Genomic DNA, 22,106 nt, shown 5'->3' on the forward strand with positions numbered 1-22,106 from the left:
TCAATTTAATATAAACACAAGGAAAGATATTTATTAACACAATTCATTTAAAAAAAAAAAAAAAGAAGGTAAACATTATAACGGATAAAAATGAAAAAAAGGGAGGGAACCTATACCATTATACATATTAATATACATACGTATATATATATATATATATATACATTTATACACATATACTACCGCACGTGAAAAAGAACATATTTTTTCTCGATCTTTTAAAAAAGTAAAAAAAATAAATATTTTTTTTTTTTTGTTTTTTTACATTTATTAATAAAGGGAAATATATCCTTCGTAATAATTTTCACTAATATTAAACCCTCGATTTGGTGCTTTTTTTTTTTAAAAAGAGCTAAATTTTGTTTTACAACAAAAAAGGGCATTTTCTTAATGTTCCTCTGGTTTTGCGCACGTCAATTGGGATGTTACGTAGGAATATATACATATATATATATATATATGTACATATGATGTACGCTTATGGGTATGCGCATATATTCGTTGATGCACATGTACCCATGTACGTAGTGTAAATGGTGAACGGAGTAGGATTTACATCCTGATGACAATACCTTTACTTTTTTATACTTCTTTAACTTTAATATTATATATTCTTTTCTTAATTACATTTGTAGAAGGCTCATAATGGTTATAACAAAAAAAAAAAAAAAAAAAAATTTAATTGTATACGTATTTGTAACTGTAAATCTAAATTATACTGTGAATGTGCAGAGACGAAGGAAATTCATAACTCCACCCAATACAGTATTTTAAAATACATACTATATCACAGTATCTTATCATTTTCCTTTATTTCTTTTTTCTTTTTGTTAAACGATAATTTACATACAATTATTTTACCTAGCAGTTCGAGCAAACTGTTTTCATTAAGATGAAAAGGAAGCAAAAAAACAAAAAAAAAAAAAAAAAAAAGAACATATAAATATGCAGATGAGAGTGAAGAGCAATATAAATATAAAGAAAAGAATAGTACATATATGCTTGTATGAAAAAATATTTGATATGCTTAGCAAGGCAATTCTGTAGGCGCAGATGACAATCTAGGGGCCAAAAAAAAAAAAAAAAAAATACATATCCACACAGGTATATGTATGTGTGCATGAATGTATGCACGTACATACGCCTGACACGGGTAAAGGAACTACAAACCATACGATGGAATCATAAATGAAATTAAAACTCAAATTACAAACAATAATTCGACATAACGACGTGTATGTAGACACGTGTGGAAGCTTTACATCCCATTTTAACAATATGAGGGAACCACGTGTTGAGAATATATTTCCCTTAAATGGTAGAACAACATTATGTAATACACCATATATATATATATATATATGCACATACTTATATTTATATATATGATGGATAAATAGGGCTGTGAAATCTATTTGTATAAAAGGTTTCTAAAAAAATTAGAGGGTTACATTAAACGAAGAAACGCTTCGTTGTACCTGTTCATTATTACTTTTATTATTACAACTACAACTACTACAACTACTACAACAGTTCAAAAGAATAATCGCCCCCGCTTGATTAAAGATATGATTAGGCTGTATATAAACAGAGAAGTAAATATAAAGGAGACTATATAAGACACATATTTTAGTTTTCTTGTTCTTCTTTGTTCATCTAACATTTGTTGATTAGCTAAGTTCCTTTCATTTTGTTGCTCCTCTATTTCCGCATAATACTGTTCAAGGGCATTGAAAAATCGATTTCTGTCTTCTTTATTTAGGCTCATTTTTTTTAAAGATGAATCATGAATTTCTAGAAAAGCCCTATCTACATATATATAGTTATGCTTGTAAAAATGTGGTATTAGTGTTTCTAAATTGTATGCTTTCAAAAAATTAGACACATCCGTTTTTAACATTGCATGTTCATAATTTTTTCTTTTCCTTATTTCCTTTTCTTCATAATTTTTTTTTTTTTCTTTTTCTTTTAATATAGCATTTTCTTCATGTTTTTTTAAGATATCACTATATGTTTCGTTATTATTATTTTTTATAGATTCATCAAAATTGTATTTTAAATATAAATTGCATAGGCTTTTTATATTTTCCTTTGCTGCTATATGTAATGGAGTATTATTTTCCTTATCCATACAATCGTTAATATTAAATTTGTGGGTTCCTAATATATATTGTGATATATTACTTAAGTGTTCCTTTGCACAGATATGTAGAATACTGTTCATATCTTTATCTTTAATATTTACATCTGCATTATTTTCAATTAATAGAAGAGCTGACTCTTCTTTATTTCTTCTAATTGAACACATTAATGGTGTATTATTATCATAATCTACTGCATTTATATCAGCATTATTTTTTAATAATAATTCAATACCTTTTAAATAATTATGTTCGCTAGCTATATGTAAACTAGTTTTTCCATTTTTATTTTTTTCATTCACATTTATTTTCTTTTCTATTAATAGTTTACTAACATTTATCATGTTATTTCCTGTAGCCATACATTTCATCAGTGCATTTTCCTTTTCTTTTTTATCTTTTAAAAAAATATTTACATTTTTCTCATTTATTAAATAATAACAACATTCCGCACACCCCTTTTCAATACCAAATAATAAAATAGTTAGCCCATCTTTGTTATATGCATTTAAGTCGATCCCTCCTTCGCTCTGTAGGTAATTTGCAAATTTACTTACGTCATCTTTTAGTATCACTCTCCAAAGCTTGGAGCTCATCTTACTTGGTAGGTGGCATAAAGGTGGGAAAATAAAGAAGCGGTGTAGTGATAGTGGTAGTGGTAGTGATAGTGATAGTGATAGTGGTAGTGGTAGTGGTAGTGGTAGTGATAGTGGTAGTGGTAGTGATAGTGGTAGTGGTAGTGGTAGTGGTAGTGATAGTGGCAGTAGCAATGACGGAAATATGGTAAAAACAAAATACACGAACAGATGCGTGCGAAAAGAACAAAGCCGCAGCTATTTAAAGACCTCTCTTTTCCGCCTTAGAAACTGAAAAGAAAATGTGCTTATTTAGGTGTCCCTAGAAAAAGTGGTCTAAAACGGTTGAACACGTAAGTACGCACCAGTTTGTGCTGCTATTCGTTCATGTACATGTACATATATCTATATATATGTGTGTAGGTACATGTGCATATTTGCATATGTGTACATATAATTCATAAAAAAAAAAAAAAAAGGAAACTAAATGAAATAAAAGAAAGTGACACCTAGGCACATTTCACGTCGTTCTAATTTTGTTGATATAAAAAAGAAAAAAATTGCTTAACCTATTTTGCACACGCTTCTTTGAACTTTTCTGAAAGAATTATTTTACTATTTAACTTTTATATACAACTCACAAAAAATTAAAAAAAAAAAAAAAAAAAAAAAAAATTGTTCTCTCCCCTTTCACAAATTTAACAATCGTTATTAAATATCCCTCATTCACTTTCTCACAAAGTAAAATACCTGCTAATTTTGATGAAGGCGTAATTTTTTTGTTCTTTTATATTTAGTACATTTTAGTAGATGCCATACCGTTATCCCTTTTTTTTTTCTTTTTTTTTTTTTTTTTTTCTTCCTTTTTTTATGTATTCTTTTTTTTTTTAAATTTATTTTATTTTTCTTACATCTTTTTTAATTTCGACAGGCAATAAAAATGAGGTGTAACTTAACTCTTTTACTAAAATACCAAGATGGTATAAGGAGTATTTTTCCTTTTTTTTAAATCCATTTCTGTAAAATTTTACGTATTTTTAGTTCATTATATTTTTTTTTTTTTTTTTGTTTTAATTTTTTATTTTACTATATTTGCTCGTTCTATTGTACTCGTTCGTTTCATTGCGTTTTCTTGTATTTATTTTTTTTTTTAATTATCGCTTCCTCATTTCACCACTCAGAACATGATATCTTCAAGAAAATTTTTTCTAAAGGGGAAGGAACATTTAAACGTTTTTGATCAAATAAAGCGATTTAAAAAAGTTCATACTGAAAAGAAGGTTATATCAGATAGTTCGGTTACTCTCGATAGGCATACCCCTATTTATAATAAAAGAGAAGATAATATTAATAATAATAAAGCATATTTGACAAGTTCAAAAGGAGGTAAAAACGATTTAACAGTTAATACGGAAAATGCGAAAACGATAAGGGGTGAAAGACCAACAGATAGTAGCTCAAATAATGTAGACAAAAAAAATATAAGAAGAAGTTACATGCCCATAGTAGGGTATGAGAAAAATGTCAAAGGATTGGAAAATAAGTTGGGGATCTGGGAGCGAAGCGCTACTACTGTTAGTAGCAGTGGTATTGGAACAGGTGGAGGCAGTGATAGCGGCAGTGGTAGAAGCAATGATAGGGGCAGTGGTAGAAGCAATGATAGCGGCAATGGTAAAGGCAGTGGTATCGGCAATGGTAAAGGCAGTGGTATCGGAAATGGTAAAGGCAGTGGTATTGGAAATGGTAAAGGCAGTGGTATCGGAAATGGTAAAGGCACAGGAAGTGGAAGTGGCACCAGCAGAAGCATCAAATGGCTGAGTAACAGCGCGCGGAACAGTTTTAATGCGAAGAGCGATAGTGAAAACGCAAATGCAAATGTGTACATCAACAAGTTACATGATTACTTAGACATTTCCCATAAATCGGAAAATGACAAGATAAAAATAAATAAGCTCCTGAGCAAATTAAGAAAGGAGAATTTAACAATTTTAGTTATATTAGATGTATTAAAAAGTTTGTGTAATTTATTTTTAAAGAAAGGAAGCTATATAAATTATAATTCAGATTGTTTAGTAGTTACTGAATATTTAAATACTAATAATACATTGAAGAGATTTAAAAATGACTTTGAACAGTATTTTATGTATATAGAAAATTATTTAAAAAAGTATATTTCTTTTATTAATGAACAGAATTTATTTGATTTATTAAAATATTTTTATTATCTTAATTATTCACCTTCCTTAGACACTATGGAAATTTTACAGGAAAAATTTTATTTACATATGGATAAACTTGAAATTTTGAAAACTGTTCAAATATATTATATCATCCAGTCTTATTACAAACATTCCTATATGAAAGATGTTGATACATTTCTGTCCCTTGCTGTTGATGAAAAATTAAGAAAGTGTTACCAGGATAAGGGCATTTCTAACAATTGTGCTTCTTTTATAGAGCATACAGATAAAGACACTTATAGAAGCATTACAAGTAGTGCGGTGGAATATACAGGAAATGGAAAGTACACATTTAGTAATGCTTACGATCCTAGTAGTGTAGTGTATGATAGTACCTCTAGTACTACAACACTCCATTATGAGAAGGCAAAAAGTGAAAATTCTACCTTCAACTCAACTACCCCATCTTTGAAGGGGCCTACAAACAGAAGTAATTACAGAGAAGAGCATCCACAAAGCAACTACGAAAATATAACATACAACAACAACAACGTACACAGTGATTATACTCCTTTAAACATGCATAGTTTTGTCAATATGGGAGATTCTTATGTAAATAGCGTAACGAGTAATAAACAAAATCAGCTGCATAATGACAAATCACTGCCATATGTCTCATCAAACACAGTAATACATAGGTTAGAAAATAATGATAAAATAAATAAAGTACAAAATAACGATATTATATTAATTTTTAAATATATGCAAAATGTACCACATACAATGATGAAATTTTTTTATGAATATAACATAATAAACATTTTAGAAAAAAATATAAACAATTTCTCAGTGGACTCCTTACTACTTATATTAAGTATTTATATAAATAGTTCATATAAAATGTTAGTAGAACATATATTACATATCTTATATCATCAGATAGATAATATGACAGAAAATAACATACTACTATTAACAGATTGTTTGAAAAAATCAAAAAATTTCCTGAACAATATAAAAGAAGAAAACAGAGATGTTAGTCAAATGGAATCCATCAGCAAAATGGCGTCCATCAATAATATGACGTCCATCAGCAAAATGGAATTCATCAATAAAATTATAGATAAAATAAAAAGAGAAAACGAATTATTTATCCCAAATAATCTTGCTTCTATTTACTTAAATATATACAAAACAGTATATGATAGAGCATCATCAGTGTCTAACTGTAATATATACAATCAAGATAATACAAGTGAGCTTAACAATTTCGTGGATAGCATTAGTGAAAACACGCATAATACATATGAGTTCGCCCTAGAAAGGTCCGTAGCTGACTCCTCTTTTAAGGAAGCACATATAAGTAGTGGTTTGAATAGTAATACATATGAAAACTCAGATTTTATCTGCGCTATTCCATTAAGGGGGGAAGACGAGAAATATAAGGTCAACCGAAATAGATACACAGAAAAAACACAGCTCACAAGTGAACTAGTGAAATTCTGTGATGAGTATATTAACAACATATCATCATTTCCATTAGTTTTGAATTTGTACCTCATATATATTAAAAGCGAAGATATAAAAAGTAAAACAATTTACATATTTGAAAAGAAAATTAAAATGAACAAGAACAAATTAACACAAGAAAATATAGCGGATATAATTCTGTCGTTGAGTATATATCCTTATCATACTACACAACTGTTTACCTATTTAGAAACTTTAATAAATGAGAAGCTAAGCAATATAAAGAACAATTTTATGTATGAACGTGTTCATGCAAAAATTGGAAAAGAGTATACAAGAGAAGATACAAGGGAAAATACAAGGGAAAATACAAGGGAAAATACAAGGGAAAATACAAGAGAAAATGTAAGAGAAGAAGAAGATGATACAAATGTAGAAATGGTAAATGAACGTTTTGTAAACATAGATAATGCAAACTACTTAATAGATATATCTTTAGCATATGGAATTAGTGGGAGAAGAAATCTGCATTTCTGGAATTTGGTAGATGTACATAAAATAATACTAACCTGTAACAAGAAATTATTATTATATTTAGCTTATAGCTTTTTGCTGACTAATTATTACTGCTCCTTATCATGGTTCTTAATAATTAAGAGAATTGTAGAAGATGTTAAAGCTTTCAATAAAAAGCAGTACGAATTATTATATGAAATTTTAAAATGTAGTGTATTATTTAATTACATCGATTTAAACCATTTTACAAATAAATCATTTAAGAGCATACAAAATAGGAAAAACGCTGTTAACAGTAGTAGTTATGACTATTACAGTAGCAGCGGAAGTGGAAGTGGTAGTATTAACAAAAACGACGCAACTGCTTTTTTAAAAACTTTCCACTATTTATTGAACACGTCCTACTATCATTACAAGATGAAACTAATAAACAATCAATATAATTCAAATGTACCTTATGAAGAAGTACTTATCTATTTAAAATTAAATTACGAAAAAAATGTAGAATTCAAAAATTTGTATATAATTCCATTTCTGTTGAAAGACTACAACGTAATTATCGACCCGTTACCCTCGACACCTATTCATAAATCTAGTGGTTATGTAATGGGGGAAATACAACTAAAACATAAAGTTTTTCAAAACGATAATTTTGTTGTTTTATCTTTTTATGATGGTATATGGAATGAATTTTTAAAATATTCTACTAACACTGATCAACCAGTTTACGATATTAAGTCCCTAGCTGAGCATTTCAAATCGTACACAGAATCACATATTAAAATTAAAATTAACAATAAAAATAATGCCAATAATAGTACTCATCTCTTGAACGAAATGAAAAAACAAAAGGGTAGTCCATTCGTTAATTACTTAAAATACAAAAGAACAAATTTATCTAAAGAACAGAATAGCAAATATCTAATAAATAAAACGAACAGTATGATGGACACTTATGATGTTCACCATAAATATTTAAAAATTAAGACTAAAGTTGGTAAAAAGAGCATGTAGTTCGTTTTTTCTAATATATTTTTGGAAGTGCTGGACGTGGAAAACTTTATACATGCATGAACCTATGCACATACCCATATGCATATCCATATTTGCGATTAAGCTACTTCATTCTGTTCGTTTGTCCCATCATTGCGTTTGTTCCCTGATTCCTTTGCACATACTTTAATCTGCGTCTATTTTTTCACCATGTACTCATATCTCGACCTACTGACGAATGCATAATATTGTGTATATAAGTATGTATGCACGTTTGTTTAATTAGGTTCACTGTACTTTTCTGTGTAATCTGGTCTATATTTTCTCCCAGTACCATTTAACTTATTCTTGTAAATTCAAACTGCGGGGAAAGCATAGTTGATAACAGCCCTATTAGTTTGAATCATGAATTTAAAATAATTCAATTTTTTTTATCTCAAAATTAAAAGAAAATGCCTGGTTATGCCAAGCAGCTGCTGAGGTCCCTATTTATTAGGAATTAAGCAATTGGCCATATGTATGTATATATATATATAAGTATGTATGCATGTATATTTTTTATAGTAAATGAAATGTGCATGCATTGTTGAACGCCCAGAAATAACACGGAACAATTACAATATGAGTTAAAAAGGACGAAAGAAAATTAAGTCCTTCAAAATTAACAGCTAAAACAATGAATTTATAACATCCCATAGTCATTTTTATTTTTTATTACCAAAAGTTGTAGCACATATATATATGCTTATTAACACGTTCATACATAATTGCCCTTACAATTATAAATTTAATTTTTAATTTTATTAAAATAATATATGAACCTTCTACATAGGTACATAAAAGTGTTATATGAACAATATTTTTAATTTTGCAAATACAAAAAAAAAAAAAATAAATAAGGAATACAAGATCTATTTTAAAAAAAAATGCGGTAAAATGTCAACCATTTTGCAAAAAAAAAAAAATAAAAAAAATAAAAAAAGTAAAACGTCACTACCTCCTTTTAAAAATAATTAGCCCCAAATATTTAAATTATACGTATGTGATATATTCACCTACAGTACTTTCCTGATACCATTTTAAGTTTATTAACAAGTACTCTGCTAAATATTCGTGTTATACGTTATTATTTCATCATAGCTTATATTATTAAAAAATATTACGATATCGTGATATATCATAATAAAATTAAATTTTTAATTTGTAACAGCTTGGTAAAACACATTTGCCTTTACTTATACGTACCCTTAGGAGTTTTGTTAATACATACACATATGTATGTATATGTATACGTTTGTTTGTGTATGTTAATGTATGCATATGTATATATATATGCCGTCGTTTCAGTTGTGCTGCTTTTTCTATATTGCATATATAATTTCCTTTTTTTGTTTTTCTACTTTTATAAATCATAATAAAATAAAATGTACTTACTGAACAGCTCACTATTCGAATGTACATTAATTTTGTTACAAATAACCTTTGCTTAGATTTATTTCTCAAATGCTTGTGCGCATATACATATGTTGTATATACATATGTTGTATATACATATGTTGTATATATATATGTGTATAGGTATATGCACATAGGGAAGCCCACAGCGAAACTCACTGGCAGTTATACTAGCAATATATCTGCAACGTAGAAGCAACATATAAGCAACCCTTAATAAACCCATCGTACGTATATCAGTGTGCACTTATGTAAAGTAGTACATGCCATCGTAGAAGCACGTACCATGGCCGAAGTGTACAGTAGCAGTAGTATCCCCAACGGGATAAAAGACATTCTTACCTCTCTACACGAGGAGCATGTTAATTTTCAAAAATATTTATCAATCCTAAAAGATTATTTAGATGTTGATCCTATTAATAACACAAACAAGTTAGTAAGGTATATTACAAACAATTTGAACATAAGTGAAATTCAAAATAATATAGGTCATTATATCGCAGATATAATAGTGTACATTCAAGATATTAATAAATTAGATAAAGAAAATTACAGTGAAGATCTAGATGAAGAGCATATGGAAAGAAGTAGGAAGGAAAAGGGGGGGAATAAAAAAGTGCACGAAAAAGGGGAGAAAAAAGAGGACAAAGAAAAGGACAAAAACGAGGACAAAAAGGAGGATAAGAAAGAAGAGGCGGAGGAAAACCCCGCTTTCATGTTTTCTGAATATAGGATAAATATAAAAGATGAAAATTTGAAAAAATATATGGCAAAAGATTATAGAAAGGAAATAATAAAGAATTGCACAAAAAATGTAAACTATTTAAAGTTAATGTATATAATTAGTACAAACATTTTTCCAAAAAATGGATATGTATTATTTATTAACATATTTCATAAGCGCGAAATAAACTATCAGTACAAGTTATTATCTCTAGAATACTTTGCCAATGTAGCAAATAAAATTACCCTAGAAAGAGCAAAATATATAGCTCAAATACTACCCCTTGTTTTAGAAAATTTTTATAATATTGATGGAGAACCTTATTATAATGATAATATAAATAATGTAGATATACTAATATGTATGTGTAAATTCGTTAATGTGTTATGCGATGAATCCATTAAAGCTCAAGAAGATGACAAGCAAGACGTTGCATTATATTCTATAGTCGCTTTTATTATGAGAATTATAAGTTATCATAATACAGATTTATCATTAAATAGAAATGTGGAAAAATTATTTAAATATATAAATTATAACAATATAAATTATGAAGAATGTATAAAAATATATTTCAAATTATCAAAAAATCTGTATAAATCTAAAAAAGAAATTGTGGTTAGGGATTGCTTGTCATCATTAACTTGGAGACTAAGTATAATAAATCCAAACTTACATAGAATTTTAGAGAGGGTAAATATTTTAATTCCCAACACAAAAGCATGTGCATTAGAAAATTCTACCTTAGAAATATCTATCCTATGCTATTTAATCCTAATAGAAAGAATAAATAAATGTTGTTTTCCTCTTGTCTTTTCAGAATTATATTTATTTAATTTAATGATCAGAAATAGTTATAATCTAATTCTATGTGCACCTAAAGCAAGAGAAAAGATTAGAAACAATTTAGTTATCAAAGCATATCATTTTATATGCATTTGTTCAGTTCTGTCTAAAGTTATTAAAAAAAATAATAATGAGTATTATAGTAATATTTATAAGTTTAAATGGAGACCTTATGATTTTCTTAAAAAATTATATGAAACACTATATACTTATAGAGACTTGAAGGTATATTCAAAAATAATATATAACTGTATAAGTAATATTATGAGAAATTTCCAATGGGATATATTTTATTCCCTCTATAATAAATTAATAATTGAATGTACTACTGATCATGTTAGGAGTATAATTTCCTCCTTTGTAAAAGATGAATTGTATAAACAAATGCTAAGTGTCGTTAAAAATTGTGAACTCATTAAAGAAAACTTACAAAAAAGAGAATGCACTTCTACATTATTAATTAGTAACAATGATTCTTACAAAAGTAATGCAGTTATGTCAATGGAACAGGAACAGGATGAAGAAGATGAAGAAGATAAAAAAAAAAGAAAAAAGAAACAAAAAGAAAATGGAATAGAAGACACAGGAAATTTTGATAATAAGATTGAAATAAATAAATTAGGATATCAAATAAGGAAAATTATTTATATATTAATAGGTGAAGAATCTGTTCTTTTATATATTGATTCAATTACTGTTGTGCTAAATGTAATAAAAATGATTTTATTAAATAAAAAATTTCGGCCCTTTTATAAATATATTTTAAATTTTGATCAAACGTCTACATGTTTTTTACAAAATAAAATAAAATATTTTCATGATCAAATTAAAATAGAAAAATCTGTTTTATCAAGCGAAAAACGTAGTTATAATTCCTTAACCTCAAAAGCAAATAATATACTAGAAAAGAATATCACCATGAACAACATTATGAGTGATATTGATATGAACAAATTGGAAATTATTGTTATGTTATTATCAGATATTGAAAAACTCATTGAGAAAATTAAAATGAATGCAAAGAATTAGTTTTTCCTTTTGCTCCCATTTTGATTTTCTCCCAGTACAGCAATGTACATATGTGTGTACATATATATATTTATATATATACACGAATTTTTATATTTTTTCTTTTCCTTTTAAAATACCTTTTTATAAAAATTTACATTTCGTATCCTTCCATCTTTTGCGTATTTTATTTAATGATCGATTTTTAATAATATTCTTTTTAAGATACGCCTTCGGGTATTTTTAATGTACATATATATTTCATTTATTTGTCGCCTTTTCCTATATAAGTATATAATATATTTGACGTTAATTCTGTCACAATATGAACAACTGTTAATAATGTATTGCCTGTTCATGTAAATATTGAATTAATTCATATGCACACATATATACATACATATATACATACATACGTACATACATACCCACATACATACATATATACATACCCACATACATACATACATACATGCACACATACATATACACGTATACACATACATGTTGTTATTTAACTTTTGGTAATTTAATTTGCAAGTTGATTATTCTACATGATTATATTTATACGTTAATGTGTATAGATCAATTCATATGTACTTTATTTTTTTTTCACCATGACAAGAACCTTAAAATATTCGGGGGGTTGTGTTTAAGGAGGATAGAAGTTTGAACAAAAAGGAGTAGCATATTAAAATAATATTTTGTTCTTTTTATTTAGCCTATTTCTGTTTCTCCTTTTTTATCTCTTTTTCCTCGAATTGTACTAATATGTTGAACATTTTAAACACTTCATGGGAACACTATTTTTTCCTATTTTCTATTCTATACGTCACGATGATATTTATAAACATGTTTCTCTTTTAATAGAACAAAATTGTCGTTATAAGTGGAAGAAAATGATATATATTCGCAAATGTGCGAACGTTATTTATGATTTGTACATGTACGTTAATACGTACTCATGTGCAAAAGTAAACAAAATCTTACATATTTAACACCCAACATATATAAGGGGTTTCACAAACAAAATATATATTACATGAAAAAAACTTCGCATATTATATAATATGCATAGCGCTTTTTTTTTTTTTTTTTTTTTTTTTTTTTTTTTTTTTTGTCTTTTAGGACGTGAATATAATACTTACGGTTAAAAATGTTCCTACATGTTAAGTAGTTTTATTTTGACACATACGTTCATATATATTTTTTTTTTTTTTTTTTTTATTTTGCATCGTTCTATTTGTTTGATTTTGCCTCGTTCTATTTGTTTGATTTTGCCTCGTTCTGCTTGTTTGATTTTGCCTCGTTCTGTTTGTTTGATTTTGCTTCGTTCTGTTTGTATGATTTTGCTTTATTTTGTTTTGGTTCGTTTTGTTTTATTTTGCTTGATTTTGATATATTTTGTTTGGATTTGTTCCTATGTGTTTCAATTTGTTTCAATCTGCTTCATCTTGCTCAATATTGCTCTATTTTGCTCCACATTGCTGCTCTTTTTTCAGTTTTGTTTCAATTTTAGATTATTTTAATTTTTTATTTTATTATTTTATTATTTTTTCTCTTGAACACATTTCACATTTTAACTGTGCGATCTCCAAAAAAATAAATCGCATATGAATCAAAAGAAAAAAGGGAATAATTAGAATGCATGAAACTTATATAAATTTATAAAATTCGATTTAAATAACTGGTTATCCAGCATAATTTCAATTGGAAAATTAGTATAAACATATACTCCTTTAATTTTATATTTTTGTATTTTTTTTTTTTTTTTTTTTTTTTTTTTTCTCTCTTGTTCTCTAATATGACAGATAACGTGTCAAAGAATAAAGTTCATTTAAAAAATGTATTTAAATGCACAGACAAGAAAATAAAAATATTTAAGTATTATTTAAAGAGCAAGTTAAAAGTGAAATCCTATACACTGGGAGAATTTTCCCTTATGCATGATGAGAAATTTAGGAAAATATTTTTATCTAACATATTAAAAGATCATGTAATAGCAAAAAAGAAAAAAGATAAGCTGTTTCTTATAAATGAAATAGTCATAGATAAAACATTTTTTCAAGATGATTTTTACTTTCAATATTTTTTAGAAAATGTATTATTATTAGAAGACTTACTTTTGAAAAAGCTAGAAAACAATTTAAGGGAAGATTTTTTTTTTAAGGAAAAAAACTACTCCATATGTAATTGGAAGCAATGTTATAGTCATATAAAGAAAAAATTAAATGAAAAAGGAATAGACAAAAAAAGCAAAATATATAAAAATTCTGTTCTATTATTCAATTCTACCAAATTTTCGTATGAAGACAAAAATTGTTGTGATTTCTTTTATAGTTTAAAAGTGTGGGATATATTTTTCAATTATGTATCTTTTGATTTCTTAAATTATTTATTGTCTAATACACTTATATTCATATCCGATTTTTTTTTTATTAACTCGTATGAAAGATCGACTGTTCAAAATTCCTTTTGCATAATTATCAGTCATATTGAATTAAAATATGAAGACAGTAAAGAAATAGAACACAGATTATTTTCTAAAAAGAGAAAGCTATTTTACAATACCAAACAAGTAAAAATAATTTATGAAAAAGGGAATAAGAGACAAAGGAAACATGAACAGAAGATAATTAAAAAATATTCTATAAAAGATTATGCAATGAAAGAGGAGCAAAAATATGAAGGGGAACAACAACAACAACAACAACAAGCAGACTGGACAAGAAATGTAATAGTAATAAAGAAGGATTTGGCAGTAGATAAAAATAAGGAAAGGATGAACAGAAATACAATTATAAACCTATGTACAGTTAAGCGAGAGAAGGAAAATATATATGAGCAGGTAAGTAATGAGGGTAAGGAGTATGATATAAACATTTGTGAACACAAAAAGTGTAAGGTGAAATTTAATGGAGGGAAGTATTGGGAGAATTATGGGGAGAACCATGAGGAGAAGTTTGAGGAGAAGTACAAGACGAAATATGAGGAGCAGCATGAAATGAAGTTTCAGGAGAAGTATGAACCGATGTATGGGACGAAGTGTGATACTCAGTTAAGTGAGCTGTGTGATGGGATAAAAAGCGAATTAAAAAAAGGAGAGAATGAAAACATGCAGGAAATTTTAATGAAGGAGAAGCAAAAGGAAAAAGAAGAAATTATGAATACACACCATTTTATGCGGCTTATGGGAAAAAGAAGAATAGAAGATACTGTTGGAGAAACAAAGACCTATGGAATAGTTAAGAAAAGAAAGGTTTTTAATCAGAACAATTTTGAAAAAAACGAAAGAAAAATTGAACCACAAAATGTTTCAGAAAGAAATACATACGAGAGAAATAGTGTAGCAATAAACTTAAGGTTAAAGAAAAAATATAAATATTTATTTAAAAGGAGGAAAGAAGGTTTTACCGCTAGTCACTGCCATTCGTGCGAGAAGTACTTGTATTTAATTCAATGTAGTGGTAGGATTTTAAAGAATGAATTTCTAAAAGAGATGAAAGAAATGCAAAAGGAGGAGGATGATAAAGGATGTAGGGGAGAAGCAAGGCAAAGCGAAATGAACAAAGTAACGGAGGTGGAGGAATGCAAGAGTGAATCTTGGAAGAGAGGAATGAGCAGAGTAGTAGAGATGGAAGAATGTAGGAGTGAGGCTGGGCAAAGAGGAATGAACAGAGTAGTAGAGATGGAAGAATGTAGGAGTGAGGCTGGGCAAAGAGGAATGAACAGAGTAGTAGAGATGGAAGAATGTAGGAGTGAGGATGGTCAAAGAGGAATGAACATAGTAGTAGAGATGGAAGAATGTAGGAGTGAGGATGGGCAAAGAGGAATGAACAGAGTAGTAGAGATGAAAGAATGTAGGAATGAATCAGGGCAGAGGGGAACAAGCAGAGTAGAAGAGATGGAGGAAAGTGGGGAAGAAGCAGGGAAACAAGAAATGAGCAGAGTAGCGGAGGAGGAACAGAGTAGCAGTGAATCGGCGTGGGTGGAAGGCGAAAAAAGTAAAAGCAGTACAAAATTAAAGGAGATAAATACGAATAACTTACTGGAGATAGACTTATTTTTTGAGTCTGAAAAAAAAGAAGGGGAAGAGTTTAGTAATAATAATAGTAAGATGAAATATTCTTCTAATGAGGAAAAACAAGTTAGCGAAAAAAAAAAGTGGAATAAAATAATAATAAATAGAAATAATATTCTGCAGCATAATACAACTAATAAATATAAAAACTTTCTATTTAATAAATGGATAATTTTTGACAAAATAGAAAATACGTCTTTATTTATATATCATTTATTGAACTATATTTTTAAGTCAGATCAGAAATATTTTTTTCATAATAATTTTATAGACGAATATAAACAAAAAATTTCGAAACAAAGAAAATGCAACACAAAGAAAAATGATATATCTTTTATTATACTGAAGAAGGAAAATCAGTCACCTGGTATAAGAGAAAATAAAAAAAATAATAAAATATCTTCACGTTTGAAAAAAACAAAAATCCTCAAGTATGTGTATTACCATTTTGAAGAATTTATAAATAACGTAAGGAGTACAAATTTTGAAAAAATATACAATAAATTTTTTCCAAAAAATAAAATAAACAATAAAATAGTCAAAATTTTTAAGACAATAAAATCATTAATTATAAAAAAATATCGTATTATAAATATTAGAAAAAATCGGAAATTTTTAAAGCAAAAAACGTATGATTTTTTTTTTAAAAATTATAATTTTCTTTCTTTTTCTTTTAAAACTTATCATGTGATAGACTTTGTTGTATTTATTACTAAAAAATGTGTACCTGTTAAGTTACTAGGCAATAGGCATAATTTCAAAATTTTTTTAAAAAATGTTAAAAATTTTTTATTATTTAATTATAAGGAGAGTTTTTCTATGGATCAGGTTATGAAAAACATAAAAGTTAAAAATATTTTCCAGAAGGAATTAAATAAAGGTAATTGTAATATTAAGAAGTCGAGGGCAAAATTACAAATTAGGAGAGATACACATATGGGAATCTCATTAACAAATGATTCTGAAAATGCATCAAATGGAAAGGATGATATAGAAAACGATAGAATGGATTTAAAAAAAAAAAAAAAAAAAGACACATTAATTAAATTTTGCTTGAATAAAAATTATCTTTTCGAAAAACTAAAAAGAAAATATAAGGTTAGCAAATATAAAAAAATTAATATTGCAATTCAAAAAAGACATCTTATGAACAGATTAATATATTTTCTCTTTAATTATTTTATTATGCCTTTAATTCGGAAATTTTTTTTCCTGACCAAGTCAGAACATACCATTTATAAAACGATCTTTTTTGATAGAAAAATATGGAACTATTTTACGAAAATTTCGAATTTTTGTTTGTATCATCAAACTTTTACAAGTAAAAAATTGAAAAAAAAAAAGGAGAAAATCGAATATGCGGGGGAGGTTCAGATGAATATACAAAAAAGGAGAACAAATAAATTGAATAGGCGAAAAAAGAAAAGTTGTAATAAATTCGCCAGAAAGTTATCACGTAACAAGACAATAAGAGAGAAGGTGAAAAAATGTACTCCTTATGACGCAGTAAGTATCAGGGGGGAAATTTCACAATGGAACGATCTGCATAATAGAAAGGTTGACGAAAAAAAATGCATTGGACGATACTCTGCACTAATGGGCTTATGCCATGTAGCAGACCACCCACGAGACAGAGCAAACAGAGTGAAAGAAGCGAACGGAATAAAAGAACCAACAAACTTTGTTAAGCCAAAAAAATTATACAAGTGCATAGATGATTTATACAAGATAAAAGAGCTTAATAAGAAAAAGGTTAAACCTTATTTAAACAAGTTTTACTACAAAATGAGAAAGAAATATTTCTCAATAAGGAAAAAATATATTGCAAAAAAGGCGAAATTGATGCCTAGCTCGATAATACACTTCACTACTTATATTAATTTTTTGAACGACAAGGAGCAACTTTTGAGGTACGTAAGTAAAAGGTTTTTTAAACAAAAGAAAGTGAACTATGTTAGAATGTTTTACAAATTGGCTAAAAAGGTAAGAAAGAAAATTTGTAATATTAGTGGTAATGGAAGCGATATTAGAAGCGGCATTGGAAGAAATAGTGCTATCAGCAATGGCAGTAGGAGTGGCAATGGCAATAGGAGTGGCAATGGTTGTAGTAGTAGCAATGGTTGTAGTAGTAGCAGTTGCCTGCACGGTAATAATAAGCTGAAGCGTAAAAGACGCAGCTGCAGTGATGGGGCTAGCGGACTGAGAACAAATAAAAGGAAAAATTCACTTCTCGTTGTTGATGCTAACACGCTGTTTAATTTAAAAAAAAATAATGGCAAAATGGTATCCGAGATAAAGTGCATTAACGAATCAAGTGATACCTACAAACATAATGATAAAATCAAGAAAAAAATATACATTTATAAGTTAAAAAATATGATAGAGAAACGAAATTTTTACATTAAATTTAATTCAATTAATAACTTTTTTTCAAAAAAATTAAGAATAAATTGGGTGCCAAAAAAGAAGAAAGGACTAAGACCTCTTATCAATCTTTCCACTTTAAACATTCCTGAATGTGTAAAAAATCGAATTAGAGAAATTTTGAAAAATAGGAAAAGTAGTGAATTTTATTTTCATAACATTCTGAATAATTTAGAAAGAGAAAAGGAAAAAAATGTAAAAAATAGAAAAAAATATAATCGAAAAAATTATAATCCTTTATCTATAAATAATATTTGTAATTTTTCCTTAAAATGTTTAGGTAATGTAAGACATAATAATAATAATTCATTATTTAAAAATACCTTAACAAAAACGAATGAAATAGAAGTAAAGTTAAAATTGTGGCTACATTATATAAAGAATTATTTTTATCATAAGAAGAAAAATAAAAAGTTTATAAAAAACAAATTAAAAAATAAAAAAAAGGTATATGCATACATATGTGTCGGAGATTTTTCGAATTGTTATGAACATATCAATCATAATTATTTATTTAAAATTTTAAAAGATTTTTTACAAGATATTTCTAATTTTGAATTTATATATTTATTTAAAAGATCCTTTCGTTTATATAATTCTCATTTAAATAATTCCCTACTAACTTATTATCCTGTTAATGTAAAAAGTTTTGGTCTACATTATATTAGAAACTTAAGAGAATTAATCATCAAATCGAATACACATTACTTCCATAATTTTTTACTCAAACAATTATTTAAAAGTACTTCGGCATCTGACTTTTATATTTTTGCTGATTCGTATAAAAGTGTCCTAGTAGAAAAGAGGGATATATTCATGACTATTATAACCATCATTAGGTATTATTACCTTAATATATATTTTAGCATAAAAGAAATAAAACTCAAAAGAAACAATATATTTTATTTTCAAATATTTAAAGAGGATAAAAACAAAGACAACCACCTAAATATCTCTAACTTAATAGAAATGCAAAAGATTAGGAAATTCTACGTACAGATAAGCCCAAAGGAGGTAAAGCAGCAAATAGGGCAGATACATGTACCAAACGGTGTAGAGAGGACAAAACAAGCTGGTGAATTGACAAAAATTGATAGAGAACTATGCGAAGAGCTCAACATATATACTGCTTCTTCTACATCCTTTGTACCCACGGCTATGGGGGGAAGGAAAACCAATGCGAATGAAATGAATTCATTCTGCTTAACCAAAACGGAAGATACGTATGTATGTAGGATTTGTAAAGGTATAGACAACAGAAAAGATAGTGATAGAATAAACGATGCAGACAGTCATAGTGATAGTAAGGCTAACACCACTTTGTTAGAAAAGTATAAAAGGGAGAACAATGACAACTGTGTGCCATTTTGTAGTAATAAAGATTTTTATACCTTAGATAAAACAGAAGAGACTAATAAAACATATTCACATAAAAATTTAACCTTTTTAGATAAAAAAATTATCAGCAATATATGTGGGTTGCCACAGGGATTTAGTTTGTCTAATATTTTGTGTTCCCTATATTATGCATATTTAGATAAAAATGATGAATTTCAAAATATACTACATTCAGATAAACAGAAATATAATAGATCTTATTTATGTAGGAGAATGGAAATGTGTGGTTATGAAAATTTGAATTCTCTTCTAATTAGATTTATAGACGATTTTTTATTTATTACACTTAATAAAAATCATATGAAGAATTTTAAAAACTTGTTACTGAAAAAAAAAATTTGGGGAAGGAATATCAATTCTTCAAAAACGAAGATTTTCAAATTTCCATTAATTTATAAAAATGAATTACTAACGTATGACATGGGTACAGAACAGGAGAAAAATAAAAGAGCTATAAAAATAGAAAAGAAAAAAAAAAAAAAAAGAGAAAAAAAAGCAGAAGAAAAAATAGAAAAAATAAAAGAAACAAATTTCACTTGGGTTTCATCACAACCATATAAAACGTTCATCATGTGTAAAACTGGGTCTCCATTAAGTAGTGAAGGGAATAGTATGGTAAGTTTTTCTACCGGCACTACTATATGCAGCCGCGCTGGGAAGGGCGATATACATAGCTCTAATAATTTTACTTTAGAATGCGAGAAGGGTGAAGGTCTGATACATGGGGAAAAAACGAGCAAGACTGATAGCACGTGTAACATGAGTAATACTAACATGGAGAAAGGAAAAAAAAAAAAAAAAAAAAAAAAAAAAAGAGCGGAAAAAGCCTCTCAGTACCCGAAATTAAGGAAGCCATCAAACTGCTGTATAAGAAAAGGAAAAGACTGACCGGAATTTGCCATGAAGAGAAAAGGATTAAATTTAAAAAGTATATCAAAAGATTGAAAAAGTTAAGAAGAAAAGAGGGCAAAAGAGCCAAAAGGAGTAACAGGAGCGGTAACCTAAATAACTCCACAGAGGATATTGCTACTATCACCCCTGTTCCATCCGTAGAGTGGCTTAACAACTCGTACACATTTGATTTCGTAAATAACTGTATTCATAGTACATCCTACCTGTGGAAAAATAAAAAGGATGCAACAATCAGAAATCACGTGCACTTGAATAATGTAATTATAGAAAAAGGTAACAAGATAAATTTCATGAAATTATTAGTAGAAAATAGAATAATACGAAATGTCATATCAAAACAAAAAAGAAATAAATCGTTATATAAAAATAAGCAGAATATTTATTTCTGTTATAAAAATTGTTTTATTTTATTAAAAACGTCTATATTAAAATTTATTTGTTCCATTAAGACTTTGAAAAAATTGTTTAATGCTTTTTATAATGCCAACTATAATATCAAATTTATACTACACCTTATTACGTATATGAAAAAATCTCTTGTGAAAAATAAAAAGTTAAAATTTGTTAAATTATTTTTAATTGAAACTGCCATAGAATCATTGCTATATGCTAAAGTCTTTGTTCCAAATAATTATGCTTACTACCCTTGCCTCAAACTGCTCAAAAAAATTAAAAGAAGACTAATACGTACATACAAAAGAAGAAACAAAAATAAGGAGCTCTTATCTCACTTTTATAATTTATTTTATCTTATCAAACAAGAGTTGTTTAATTCGTGGCCATACATGTTTAAAATTCGGAAGTCCAACGGGAAAAAAAAAAAAAAAAAAAAAAAAGGAAGAAAAGTGGCGAAAACAGGAAAAACAAACAAAACGTGAATAAGAAGAAAAAGGATGAAGAAGCGAAAGGGGAAGGAGAAGAGGAAAAGTAAAAGAGGAAAAGTAAAAGAGGAAAAGTAAAAGAAAAAAAGTAAAAGAAAAAAAGTAAAAGAAAAAAAGTAAAAGAAAAAAAGTAAAAGAAAAAAAGTAAAAGCAAAAAAGTAAAAGAGGAAAAGTAAAAGAGGAAAAGAAAAAATGGAAAAGAAGAAATGGAAAAGAAGAAATGGAAAAATATGAAGAATAATAAGAAAAACATATTTGTTATTCATCCGAGCGACGCTAGCAGGTCCACACATGCACACACACTACACATATACAATTGTCCTTAAAAAAGTTCAATGTATTAAAAAAAAAAAAAAAAAAGGGATAGAACAAGGAAAAGAAATTTATCACAAGTATGCGTATGTGCCCATTCACCCAGACACAGGCACATACACATATATATATATATATGTTCACGCACGAGAAACAAATTTTTTTTTTTTTTTTGGACATACTCCCAGAA

At 27.5% G+C, this 22,106-nt stretch overlaps 4 protein-coding genes across 4 annotated transcripts; 3 read left to right on the top strand and 1 right to left on the bottom strand.

The window, feature by feature from the left end:
- Positions 1–1,534: 1,534 nt before the first annotated feature.
- Positions 1,535–2,737, bottom strand: PmUG01_14030600 (conserved Plasmodium protein, unknown function; the record flags this gene model as incomplete). The annotated part of the gene is made up of 1 exon (XM_029007860.1): positions 1,535–2,737. One exon carries the CDS (start codon positions 2,735–2,737, stop codon positions 1,535–1,537), a length of 1,203 nt encoding a protein of 400 aa, XP_028864207.1.
- Positions 2,738–3,900: 1,163 nt separating this feature from the next.
- On the top strand, positions 3,901–7,896 carry PmUG01_14030700 (conserved Plasmodium protein, unknown function; the record flags this gene model as incomplete). The annotated part of the gene is made up of 1 exon (XM_029007861.1): positions 3,901–7,896. One exon carries the CDS (start codon positions 3,901–3,903, stop codon positions 7,894–7,896), a length of 3,996 nt encoding a protein of 1,331 aa, XP_028864208.1.
- Positions 7,897–9,616: 1,720 nt separating this feature from the next.
- Positions 9,617–11,929, top strand: PmUG01_14030800 (conserved Plasmodium protein, unknown function; the record flags this gene model as incomplete). The annotated part of the gene is made up of 1 exon (XM_029007862.1): positions 9,617–11,929. The coding sequence occupies one exon, from the start codon at positions 9,617–9,619 to the stop codon at positions 11,927–11,929; it is 2,313 nt and encodes a 770-aa protein (XP_028864209.1).
- A 1,783-nt stretch (positions 11,930–13,712) lies between these two features.
- TERT (telomerase reverse transcriptase, putative) lies at positions 13,713–21,601 on the top strand (the record flags this gene model as incomplete). Its single annotated transcript, XM_029007863.1, is given in 2 exon segments — positions 13,713–20,618; positions 20,633–21,601. 2 exon segments carry the CDS (start codon positions 13,713–13,715, stop codon positions 21,599–21,601), a joined length of 7,875 nt encoding a protein of 2,624 aa, XP_028864210.1.
- Between the last annotated feature and the right edge of the window lie 505 nt (positions 21,602–22,106).

Source organism: Plasmodium malariae (assembly GCF_900090045.1).
Source record: "Plasmodium malariae genome assembly, chromosome: 14".
Taxonomy (NCBI): domain Eukaryota; phylum Apicomplexa; class Aconoidasida; order Haemosporida; family Plasmodiidae; genus Plasmodium; species Plasmodium malariae.